The 13238-nt window shown below is 32.7% G+C and overlaps 1 protein-coding gene across 1 annotated transcript; it reads left to right on the top strand.

The window, feature by feature from the left end:
• The first annotated feature begins 6167 nt into the window (after nt 1–6167).
• Nucleotides 6168–9020, top strand: LOC134244073 (uncharacterized). Its single transcript, XM_062726348.1, has 2 exons — nt 6168–6219; nt 6323–9020. The coding sequence occupies exon 2, from the start codon at nt 6324–6326 to the stop codon at nt 8370–8372; it is 2049 nt and encodes a 682-aa protein (XP_062582332.1). The 5' UTR covers nt 6168–6219; nt 6323; the 3' UTR covers nt 8373–9020.
• Nucleotides 9021–13238: the final 4218 nt, after the last annotated feature.

Here is a 13238-nt window from a genome sequence, read left to right as displayed (position 1 = left end):
GGTTGATTTCAATGAACAAAAATGATATAATGTGCATCAAAAATGGGTATCATCCTTAGCGACAAATTAAAGACTTACAACAACCAATTTACTGTTTGCCAAAATTCAACAAATGGTACATGTAACTGATGATGTTTGATTGACTTTAAGACACATGTAACAAAATGGATAGGCATCATTTTCGGGGTAGTTTACATATGTTTTACAGAAATATTTGACAGTTAAAAGGCTTAGTACTCAATTGTCACCTTATGTTTTGAAAACAGATTGTAAGAATATCTAAACAATTATTTTTAAAGAAAATAAATTTAATTATCCACGTTTATCTGAAATTCAAATATATAGTGAAACTTGAATCCATTGCTTTAAACCCTCAAAACAAATTTACAATTAGATGCTCTAATCAAAAACAGCCAGAGAAAAACAAAGAATTGCAAAATCACAAAAACTTTTGACATTTTTTTTTTAAATATTAGTGATCTTATTTTAGAAATTCTTATTTGGGGAGGCAGTTCAATTTCTGAAGTCTAAAAAGCAGTTTTTTTTGCTTAGAAAAGTCGATTTTAAGTCGATTTATATTTATAAGCAACCAGAATCAGGAATCCGCTACATTACTTCTTTCCGACAGCGTCCGAACCCACACGCAATGGTGAGTTAATTAAATAAAGGAGTTTTGGAAATAAACGGAATGTTAATGGTTTGTCACACCATCAAGATTCGGGAAATCATTCAACCCTTGCAATTGTTTTATTTTCAAAACTCGAAAAAAAAACACCGTTCAGAAAGAAGAAACAGGTCCAAGAAATCATAGGATCTGCCATATTCCAGTATTCGAAGGGCCATACACAAAAATGTGTTCTTAAAACAATCACGAATAGGTCAGAAAATGTTGCATGTGTTTTAAATAAAAGATAATATTTTATAAAATGAAATCATTAGGGCTAAATCATTGAAAAGTGTTTTTGTTTCTTTCAGAGCACTGATGTCATTATTTATTGAACAGCCCTCGTATATATACATGTACTGTAGATCACTTTTTTGAGACACCTTATTTTTGTGATAAAGATGTTAATCCTTTATCAGGTCGAGACCACTAGATTTTCTGACGTCAGAATAAATTTGCATGTAAATTAACTAATATGTTTACTTTACCTACTGCTGAATGAGCCGCAATGCATTGTTGGCTACTACAAGTACCTAGCTGTGTTGAAAATTAAAGGTAAACTTATTTTCAATTCTTTTTTGAAATTTTTGAAAGAAATATTTAAAATGATGTATAACCTTTCATTTTTATGCTCACATTTACAAAATTTGCTTTATCAGGTCTGGGCGGCCTCCGTTTTTGGAGGATAGCTAGATTCAATATGGCAGCCAAATTTTTTACCATATATGGAAATCGCAATGCAATGTCGGATAGTTTATCTTCTGATTTCAGAGGATAGCACAGGTAATTTTCAAACGCCGCATGCCTACCTTTAAGCAAAAAGTGCAAGCACCAGAGTACAATTAAATAAAAGATCAGACATTAAACTATCAATTGTATGTGGCGATTTGAGATTCTATGTCTAGAATTTTTACAATACGCTTTCAAAGTTGGCACTTCTTGCGCTTCATTTCTACTTAATATTTCTTGTTATTTTGTTTAATTTTTATGTTTTTTCCTTATCAGGACAAATAAAAAGGCACTTAAATGCTCAAACAATACATAAATAACATTACTTTCATATTTCTTTTAATTAAAGATTAGAGAAAAAGGAAACACAAAAGAAAACGTACTGTAAAGACAAAATACACTCTGCCTGATAATTTAAGCAAAGATAAAATAAATATTATTTAGAGAAAATAAGAAAAAAATCCCACTTTTTAGCTGTGCAGCATCTAAACTTCCGCTAGAGTTCTTAGATGAGGCCTCGACGGGGACCATGCATTCGCAGTATATATATTTCCACGGACAACGTAAGTTTCAGTCAGATTAGTTTTGACAACGGGTAGACGCAATTGAATTTAAGTCAGTCTTAACTGATAAGGGGGACGGTCTAACCTTGCTGTAGATGGAGATTGATCCTAATTTATTTCAGGGGTCTTAATATTTCAGTTTTATTAGATGTATACACATACAACAGTATAGAAGACTAATACAGAACGGAAAGTAGCTCCGCCCACTGTAGTCCCGTGCAGAAGAGCAAACTTCAAAGAAAAATTCCTCTACCGTCTTATTAAATGAAATAATAATGAAACTGAATTTTTCAAAAATATGTTTTTTAAAACTTTTATGCTGTTAACACATAATTATGGTACCGGAAAATGAGGTTGGCTATAATTAATTTTCAGACAGGAAAGGGTCTTTAACAAAGCTTTCAAATGAATAATTTATTGACAGCAAATTACCAAAATTTGTTAAAATGATTTAAATACCTATATTTAACCATCATCGTATGAAATTTAACCTTTTATTTGTTTTGGTTGAAAAATCAGAGTACGGTACATAAACTGGGACTTGAGATGCAAGAGTTGCTGTTATTTGTTTGGTTTAGACTGCCCTTTGTTTTGAAAAGTCCGGAAGGTGGCGACACCTCCATCCTCTGTTTCTAGAGGATAAAATCTATCCTCCAAAAACAGAGGCCGCCTAGACCTGTTTATGAAGCCTTATATCAACTTATAATACATCAGCCTAGTATACCATTGTTCAAAGAGACGTATAAGTGCTATCGTGTCCATAAAACATTGAGTTTGTTTTTTCACGTGATATACGTGTACATAGCTTTCGCAGGTAGTATATAGGTCCTTGTTTTTAGACAGCAGGAGAAAGTGTGCATTTATTATTTAACCCCTCAATATTATCAGAAAGTGTTTTATGTATATGCAAAAGTCAAAGCGTTTGTACGATATTCGAAGCAACTGTTAATCATCTAAAACAACTCCAATATTAAATGTGAGCATGGAGCATTGTCTTTACAATATAATCTTTCAATTTCGGTCTAACTAAGTTATAAAGAAGCTCTACAGTTTTTCCGGTGACGAGTTAAATTTTGTGCAGTAAACCGACGAAAACCACGTGTACCCATTGAATTGTTAACACGTGGTAGACTGTTATGCTTTGGGAATCTTTCACTTGATTGGAGAACGAGCGTGACAAAGACATCGTCACGTGTTGAAAATTGCCTTCCATATAAGGTAGTGGTCTCGACCTGTTTATAAGCAAGACAGTTTTTTTTTTTTTTTTTTACAAATTGTGGACATCGCTCCATATAATCTTAATGAATAAAATACAAATTTACACGAGAATGATTGGGCTATATATATATTTATAAATAAATTTATAATAGTTATTGCGAATAAAACGTATATGTTAAGTTTATGATAGTCGTCTTCATTTCTTCTAATCTTTTTTTGTGTTACCAATAACATGTATAATACCAGAGGTGTTCGAAGGCCTTGTAGCTTTGACGAGATTAAGTGAGACTACAACGAGACGAACATGTACATGTATGGTGGATCAGGTAAATTATTCATGAAAGTTTGGTTTGAAATTGATAAGCACGTGCAGGCATAGTAAAAAATAAAGTTTAGCATGAAAGAAATTTTTTCATGGTATTTTCAAGAAAAAAGACAATGATATTTTGTTTTTATAAAACTAGATTTCCCTAACATTCTTCGATTGAGTCAACCAAGACCTCGAGTCTTGTGAGTTTAGTTTGAAATAAAATTAGTTATGATGTTCTTGAGCAAGAAACACGAATATTTAGTTTGCAATCTATGTTAAAGTTCAATCTCCATATGTTTCATCCAAATGTTTTTTGCTTACTGTATTAAATTTTGTCAAGCATAATTTTTTTAATTTCAAGGAATTCAATTGTTTATTGCAATGCTACCTAGTATTAAATCTCTGAATTTATTGAAGTCATGTGCTGATGGATGGCAAATGCGAAGAAATTTCGCATGTTAAGTTTATTTGTTGACAAACTATCAATTTAAATACCTCTAATATTTCTAAAAGCCATGCTGAAATAAATAAATATGCACATTTGCATTGTGGCTAGGATAAAGTAGTTCATAGTGTAGACTGGCACTACATGTATAATAAAATTATGATGAATTCTTCTATATTCCAGTTCTTGTGTAGCAATTGAAGTGTAAATATCATGAATAAATTATACAGATATGAGAATATGGGAAGATAACAGCAATTTTATGTCCTATCCAGCATGTCAGAAATCTAGCTTATAATAAAGGCATATAAATGAAGCATAACAATTTGAAACCTGAAAAAAAATCATATGACTGGGCATGAATGTTACTTTGCAGTCTTCATAAAGACCAGAGACGTAGCATCGTTTTAGCAGGGGGGGGGGGAGGACAGAAAAAACTGATTTGAAATAACTTGACAAGAAAAATAAAAGAAAAGGAAAGTTCTACAAAATCGCAATATCTTATTTCATGGGGGGTTGGGGCGATGTTCCAACTTTTATTAGCAAATTTTTACTCACTCATACTACATTGCCTTATTTTGTATATTGCGACAAAAAAGTTTGGTGATCGACCGGACTTACATTGAACAATTTTTACATTAAAAACATACATGTATGTCTGAACAAAGGGGGGGGGGGGCTACCCCTTCCCCAAAACTATGTGCCAAAGGACGATTCATTTGCATTTATGTATAAACAACAGTCAAACCAAAATAAGATGACCCTTATCTCGTACTCCCTATTAACTAGCTCAAAATATTCATGTCTGGTTTCTTAACACTCTTTTTGCCCTATTTTGACCATGATCCTTGTGTCTTTAAATTTGGTCATCTAAAAGCTTGGTCATTTTATTCTGGAGAGGGAAGAATCACATTTGAATCCTCAATTTAATAGCCCTTAACGTGTGGTGTACTATTTATTTGACTTCGTGTTTTCATACTTAAGAGTCATTCTCTGTAAGAATAAAAAATTGGACTTCAGACGCGGATCCAAGAAGGGGGGGTTAACGGTGGTTGCAACCCCCTTCCTCTTTGGATTTGCTAGACAAAGAAGAATTCCAAATTTTTGTTGTGTTTCAACTACAGAAAGTGTTCAACGAAAGTCTAATGCAGTTATATATAAAGGCATTGGGTTGTGAAAACAAAGTACCCCCCTTTAATAAATAGGATTTTTGGGTTCGAATATTTTTTTTTCATTGTCAAAAATTACCAGGTATAAATCCATATTTGATTATTCTTCTACCAGGCTGACATTTAAAAACGATACTTCATCCTTGTATCCTCTTAAGTTGGTTAACTATATGTAAACGTACATTAAAACAACTCTTTTCCTTACCCCATCCCCTTTTTCAAACTTCCCAATGAAATTTTCTAGATCCGCGCCTGGATTTCATACAGACATATAAGGTCATTCATTAAATCCGTTTTCAGCAAGATAGGAGCAATAACTCTTAAAATCTTTAATGTATATTTTGTCTTTATTCAGGTTTCTTTAAAATATTATGCTATGCTAAAAGTATTTTTGAGATTTGGTATATTTTAGTTATTTGTATAATTTAATCTATAAAAATTATATAATAATTTAGAAGCTAGAGGAAGCAGAAAAACCAAGTCACAATGAGTTGTTCAAATGTGTAAATGACACACACAGTTTTTGACTGAAGAATATCTCTATAAGACAATATTGATGACAGTTACAAAAATGATTATAGTAAAAAATATGGTCAAAGAAGAAAAATATAAGGTCATTCAAAGAGAGCCTTACTGTTGCGGATCACAGGGACCAGTAGCACAACTTAGCTTGATTTTACGTGATCACTATATATTCTTCTTTTCTTTGGCTTTTTAGGTCACCTGGGTAAACTCAAGTGACTTATTGCTATCCATATGGAATACACTGGAAATATGAACTAGAAGAATGATTCATAAAAAAAAATTAAAAAAATATTTTGACCTGGGGTTGTATATCTGGGGAGTTGGGGTACCTGTGCATAAGAATTATATATTATTAAAGACACTGGGACAACGTCTGATTTTATTTCTACGACTGAAGATTTCCGTTCTCTCTTTCATCGACCTAACTACATGCGTATACGTGTACTTAAAATCACCTATTTCTCTTAGTTTACAATTGTAATAACTATTATAATGCTAAAAAGAAAACGAAACAAGGTTTTACGGGTATTTCCCTTTAAATAACGCACAGACCGCCATTTGCAGAGAGAATATTAGAAACCTAAATAGTGTTACATGTATGTATCTATCAGTCATGATATATTGAATTTCTAAAAGAAAATGATACAAAATTATTACTTTACTTTCTATGATATAAACAATACTTATTTACACTGACAGAATGGATCACATTCCCCGTCTATCAGAGGTCCTGTATGTTGGTCTGTGTCGTAAGATAGGTACACCGACAGAAGTGGCCATCAGAAGGGACGTGATGGATATAAGAGAGATGATAGAGAAACCTGTTCATAATCATAGAGGCTGTGCTATAATGTACAGTGGGAGTCATAGAGAGGGATTAAGGTTGAAATCATCTGACAGGGATGCAATGTTCTGGGAATGCAATTATAAACTAATTACTGACATCTCGCAGTCTCGGTTTTATAATGCAACAAAACATATTATAGTGCTCATGGAAGATTTTGATACACCACCTGGATTTGTCAAACTGCGCCTACTGACACCAACACGACGCAAAGACACGATATCTTGCCTTGTTCTCTTTAATGGTGGATCTTATCTATCCAGTCGTCTCTGGAGAGAAAACTATTTTCAGCACAGGATTAATAAAGGTTCCCGCTCTGAAAATATCATAATTCATGGTCCTTGTAGTAGTGGTTTTGTAGGATCTGTTGAATTCGATGAAGCTGATTGTTTAGCCACTTTTCCTTGGCCTAAACTAGTAGGAAGTTGGGTTGACAGATGTCAGAGACATACCTGGCCGCCGTCATCTGTGTTAGAAAAAATCCTAAAAAATGAATGTCACTGTATGCCTATTGGTAGTAAAGTAAATATGACTTCTGACGAATTGGAATGGAGATTATCATTTTCTCAAGCCGAACAACAACTGGTGTGTACCATAAATCATACACAATTTTCATGTTACGGACTTCTGAAAATATTCCTGAAGGAAGTTGTTAACTATAGAAAGGAACCATTACTGTGTTCATATTTCCTTAAAACTGCAATGTTCTGGATGATGCAATCAGGACAAGTTAAATGGTGTCCAAACAACTTGTTGGATTGTTTTTGGAGGTGTTTAAAATATCTTCTTCATTGTGTTTACCGGGGAGCGCTTCCTAATTTTTTCATTCCACAGAACAACATGTTCAGAAATAAAATTGTTGGTGGTGCACGTGAATCTCTATTACAACAGCTCTTTCAGTATTACAGAATGGGTGTGTCCTGTCTACTACTGAGTCCAAGTCTCAGATCAATCCTAGAACCAGCCCTTAGTAGCCTGTCCTTTGTGTTATCTTCTGCTGAGGGAGAATTCATTAGTATTGCAGATTCAGATATATGTGGCATGAATGAATTATCTGAATTAACTTTATTTGCAGAAGACATACTGGACTCTTATCTTTATCTAAAATCAATAAATACACTATCTCGGTTATTACTCTCGCCATACCAGTTATTAACATTGCAGTATTGTACTGCTCAGAATCTTGTTTTTCTAGCTTTTATAGAGATAAACGGTTCTTTATGTTACACACATAAAGATATCTATAACTTAGATACAATAATTTGTGGCATATTGAAAATGGCAGCAAAATTAGGTCCTGTGTCTTATGTACTGTATCTGGCATTGTATTACTACAGAACAGGGAGGTATGATAAGACTGTACGTATTACATATCTCACTAGACAAAGACTATTACAGACCTTTAATATGCATATTGCAACTGTTAATAGGCAGAGATACAATGAGGCTGTAGGTAATCTGTCTTTGTCTAGAAGAATGAATATAGCATGGGTAGATTCTTTGTGTTTAGTTAGAAATATTCCCTGTATTGAAGAATTATGTGTCGAGCAGTATGTAAGTCAGCAAAATAGAGAGTATTTCTTACATGTATCACCGATTGTTATGCTACAGATGTTGTCCGTGTTGTCTCACTATAGACTAGGAAATAGATCTCAGAGTTTACAGTCACTGACAGACCTACAGACACTGCTGCTGTATGATGACGGGACATATGTGCCTTTACCCTTCAGAGACCTATCCTGGCAGATACTAGGAATCTGTCAACAAATTGTAGGAGACTTACATGGGGCATTACGGTCTTATGAAGAGTTGCTAAGACAGAAATGGTATAACAAAATAAAAGAAGCTACAGATTTTAGAATAGAATGTGTTAAACAACAATTACAGAGCAATGGACACATATAATGATAGGTTTTTTAATGTATCTATCGTCAATTTAAAACGTAGTAGATCACGAAGCGATACTTGTGTAAAAAAAAAAATTGTAAGAAACACAGATGAAAACTTAATGAATACTTAATACATGCATTTTCTTGCTTCCATATAAACCTTACTGTTAAATCTTGCACTTACTTAAACAGGGTAGATCATTTAAATGATAATAAATAATTAAATTTTTCTTTATTCTTAGGACTGTTGAACACGTTGAAGGGCATCAAAATGAATCTTGATTTTAGGGAAAAAAGTTTTTTGTCTACATGGTGATCTGTATAATCCAACTTACATAATGTTGTTAGCAAATGAAAAAATATTTGAACTATAATAAAGCATAATATCACAATTGTTTTGTTAATTTTAATTGCAAAATGGTAACTGCGCTATAAAAGCTTTTTTTTTCATTTTAAAACAAAGAACGTGGGCGCTTTTGATTGGCATTCGGCAGGAACCTGGGCGTAATTGAAAAGTGAAAATTTTATTGACATGTCACATGAAATTTTAACATTTTTTTAATTTATCGGGTTCCTGTGCAACAGGAACGAAAAATATTTTCCCGAAATTGAGCTTTGATTTGCTAAAAAATAACTTGAAAATTGGCCATATCAGACATTTGGTACAAAATTGTACATTTTGAAACACATCTTTCTAAAAAATTTCTATGTCTGGGACTTCTCTCCATGATTTTGAAACGTTATTTGTGTGTATTTTAATTCAAAGAAACGAATACACTTTTTTAAAAAATGGAGAGAAGACCCAGAGACCACGAAAAATAAACTTTTTCCCCAGAAATCCAAATGTGTCAATGTGGTGCGTCTTTGTCCTTTTAAAGACACTTGAACATGTGTAGCGGTGATAGCTCAGAAAGTTAGGCTACCTGTTCAGTGCACTCGAAGCGAAAAGTTTTTGGTTCGAGCCTGGCATAGGGCGTTATTTTTTTTTTATTCAGGCAAGCAACCATTTATTTTGTCAGTTTCGTTTTATGTACTGATTTATTAAAATTTTGAATTAGATAAATTTTGGTTCAGTTTGGTTCTCAAGCGAAATCAATTCTAATCTTCTATTTTATAATGTACATGTACACGTATCATGCATCTATGCATTAAATATATTTTAGGTTTTATTGTTTGTGAAATATTACTATGTTATAGTTCCCCCTAGAAAAAAATGGACATAAATGTTACAATTTCACAATGTCTTTCAAACCAAATGAAAAAAAAAAGTCCATGGACGTGTTTGTAAAATCTGACCAGGTATGTTCAGCCAACCAAATCATGGACATTTAAACCATAAATGTTTCGTACAAATGATTCCTGCAGATCACCCGCCAAATGCGCCCATCTTCTTTCACAAAAATTGGGATGACATCGAAAAGCTTGAAAACTTTAACTGACATATATCTACATATTCAAAGAATATTTTTACTTTTCTTTCTTGTGTTGACTATAATTCCTGAAACCATTTTGCCAACACTTAACTAGTCAAAACCCATTTTTCAAAGCCACCTGCATGAAAGACTTCACAAGCAACTGATTCAATGAAACATAAAAAGATGTTAGATCAATTATACAGTATTTTGTGTGCTTAATCCAACATAAAATGATTTCTTTCATTTGAAATATCTATATTTAAGATTAAATGATTTTAATCGTATTTAACACTAAACAATGTCTTTATTTGTTTATGGGGACCTGATGGCTGTATATAGTCACTGCAGTCAAACTTACGTCCGCTTATGAGGATTATGTATTTATATTTACATTACATATATTTTTTGCATATAAAATGAAATATTTACATTTGCAAATGTTTTTTTCTTTATATAACACCACTGAAAGCAAGCGTTTTTTTTAACTGTATAAATTCAGGTACGGGGTCAAGAGGTCATAGATGTGCGCATGGATAAACGTTCGACGTAATTTCTCACTGACGTCATAAAGGGTCGACGCGCGTTCAGTGGATTACATACATGCCGTTGGTTTTGAAAAATTATGCATTTCACACGTTAAAAGCCACAGTCAAGCAAATTTAAAATATGAATAAGTCATAAATGTAAATATAAGTAATAAGGTATCATTTTCTGAGTTTTATTGGGGTGTAAAACAGGTTGGCACATGATCAAATCTTCCATAAAGCCCTTCAGGCTTTATGGGATTTGATCACGTGACCAACCTGTTTTACATCCCAATAAAACTAAAAAAATGATACCTTATTTCTTAAATATTTACATTTGCAAATGTTTTCCTTTATATAACACTACTGAAAGGAATGCGTATCTATAACTGTATAAATACAGGTATGGGGTCAAAAGGTCATAGATGTGCGTTTGGATAATCGTTTGACGTAATTTCTCAGTGACGTCATAAAGGGTCGACGCGCGTTCAGTAAATTACATACATGCCGTTGGGTTTGAAAAATAATGCATTTCACACGTTAAAAGTCACAATTATGCAAATATAAAGTATGAATTAGTCACAAATGTAAATATAAGTAATAAGGTATCATTTTAAAACATCTATCGGGCTATAAATACGGGTCGGTACGAGATTAAATTCATCATAAATCCCTTCGGGCTTTATGGAATTTAATCTCGTGACCGACCCGTATTTATATCCCGGTAGATGTTTAAAAATGATACCTTATTTCTTAATGGAAATCTATTGCATTCAAAACACCATAACACAGACAGGGTGCCAAGAGGTTAAAACATGCGTTTAAGTTTGACGTCATAATCGTTGAACGCCGAGGAAGTGCAACGTCACAAGCGAAAATCATAAAATCACGTTCAAATTGACCAGAAGCTGTTACGTTGGCTGATCCATTAAATGTAGCTACCACGAAGGATAATACATAGGTTTTTAAATAGAAATCACATTTGCAGTTAAGGTAGAAAGTTTAAAAAAAAATGTAAATATAAGCAATGAATTATTAATTTTTGAAAGATATAGTCTCGTAACTGCAATGGTGTGTGCAAACAAATTTCCATAACGCGCTAACGCGCGTTATTCAATTTGTTTGCACACACCGTTGCAGTTATGAAACTATATCACTCAAAAAATAATGATTCATTGCTTAATTATGCCCCTGTAAAGTTTGTTTATTTCAAGTTCCCATATTTTATTTGTATTATTTAAATTACAAATCTTGGCATATTTATTTAATCCTATAAATGATTCACAATTTGAGTATTTTGACCATAATTATGTATATTTATAACGTGATGTTCTAAAATTGGATTTACAACTTTTCAAGTCATCGTATGCAAAAAGAGAGTAAAACGAGTTTAAGTTAACATGCATATCCCTTCGTATTTAACGATGTCCTTGTTGAAATAATTGCATAACTGTTGTAAAAAGAGTATGATCTACTAGATGTTTTGATTAAATTACGTATTTTACCAGTATATTATGCAGACACGCGTTGTAAGCAGTTGACAGTCTATTTATCTATTTACATGGCGGCATAATGCATTATGAGTGAATTTTCGTTTACTTTTTGATCAGCGCATCTGATATTTATGCGCTGACAGATTTTTTCATTAATTAGACAAATGAGCCTTAAGGTAATTAATTATGTTTTATGATACATTAATGAATTGGAGTTATAATTTATTTATATTTTAAACTTGTTAAAGTAACTCTTTATAGCCGGGAACTATTTTCCGTTGTATTTTCCTATTGGATTTCGTTGCTTTCCAACGGATTCCGTTGTGTTTTGGAACGGGACCGTTTCCTGAGGGTATATAAGTGAACTGCCGTTGTATAACGAAGACTCTGGATTTTGGGGGTTTAAGATAGAATGTAGGTGAAAATTTGATAACGTTCGGGACATTTTCTTAATTTTAACTCAGTAATATGCTGAAGTAATATTTTAGTATTTATTTATAAGAGTCATTTAAGAAATTAATTACGTTTTACGGAAGTTTAATATTTTGGGGGATTTTAGTGTTAGGACGTCTGCAGCCACTATATTTTGTTTTATTGTATTTTCTTGATTGCATTTTGTAAGTGTTTGAATATTACATGTATAAAATTTGTTTCCTAGGAGATTAAGCCAAAATAAGCCATCATCTCAATGTATTTGAATCTTATTTTAATTATTAACGGAGTTCATCATTTAATTTAAAAATCAATTGGTTTAAAAGATTAGAAAATTGTCGGGTGTCAAAAGTACCATTTCTGTAGAGCCATCCAGTTATACTTATCTTTACGGTGTCAGATGTTAGAGCGCTATCCCGTTACACCCCTGTGTTAGAAGATTACGGGTTAAATAGTTTTTGCCCTATCGATTTGTACGTCTGTTGTCCGCGAAAACTTAAACCTACCCAAAAACTGTTGATTGATTGGAAAAATGGCTTTTATTTTATTAAACATACGTATTATGTATTTTATCACAGCAAAAGTTAAACTGTAAAGCACTTTATTTCCAAATAAACATTTCTTTTATTTTCTCCGGAAAAAGCGAAATAAACAAATGAATAATTAAGAGGGACATATGTGCCTTTAGATATCAGAGACATATCTTGGCAGATAATAGGAATCTGTCATCATATTGTGGGACACTTACACGGGGCATTATGATCTTATGAAGAGTCGCTCAGACAGTATCTGTTCCACAAAATAAAAAAAAGCTTTAGATTTTAGAATAAAATTACAATTACAGAGAAACGTAAAAATGTCATGTTTAATGAACTTTCTACAAATATCATCCTTTGTTAAAGTGGAGATTTTGTCTGTGTCATCTCACTATAGACTAGGTAATAGATCTCAGTGTTTACAGTCACTGACAGACCTACAGACACTGCTGTATTACTTTATTATGACGGGACATATCTTC

Source organism: Saccostrea cucullata, unplaced genomic scaffold (assembly GCF_032062105.1).
Source record: "Saccostrea cucullata isolate Sc308-1 unplaced genomic scaffold, CSIRO_AGI_Scuc_v1 ctg769, whole genome shotgun sequence".
Classification (NCBI taxonomy): Eukaryota; Metazoa; Mollusca; class Bivalvia; order Ostreida; family Ostreidae; genus Saccostrea; species Saccostrea cuccullata.
This window is presented reverse-complemented; position numbering and strand designations above follow the sequence as displayed.

Bases quoted from the DNA above. Each gene is read 5' to 3' on its own strand.
- LOC134244073 (XM_062726348.1), top strand. From the start codon at position 6,324: ATGGATCACATTCCCCGTCTATCAGAGGTCCTGTATGTTGGTCTGTGT.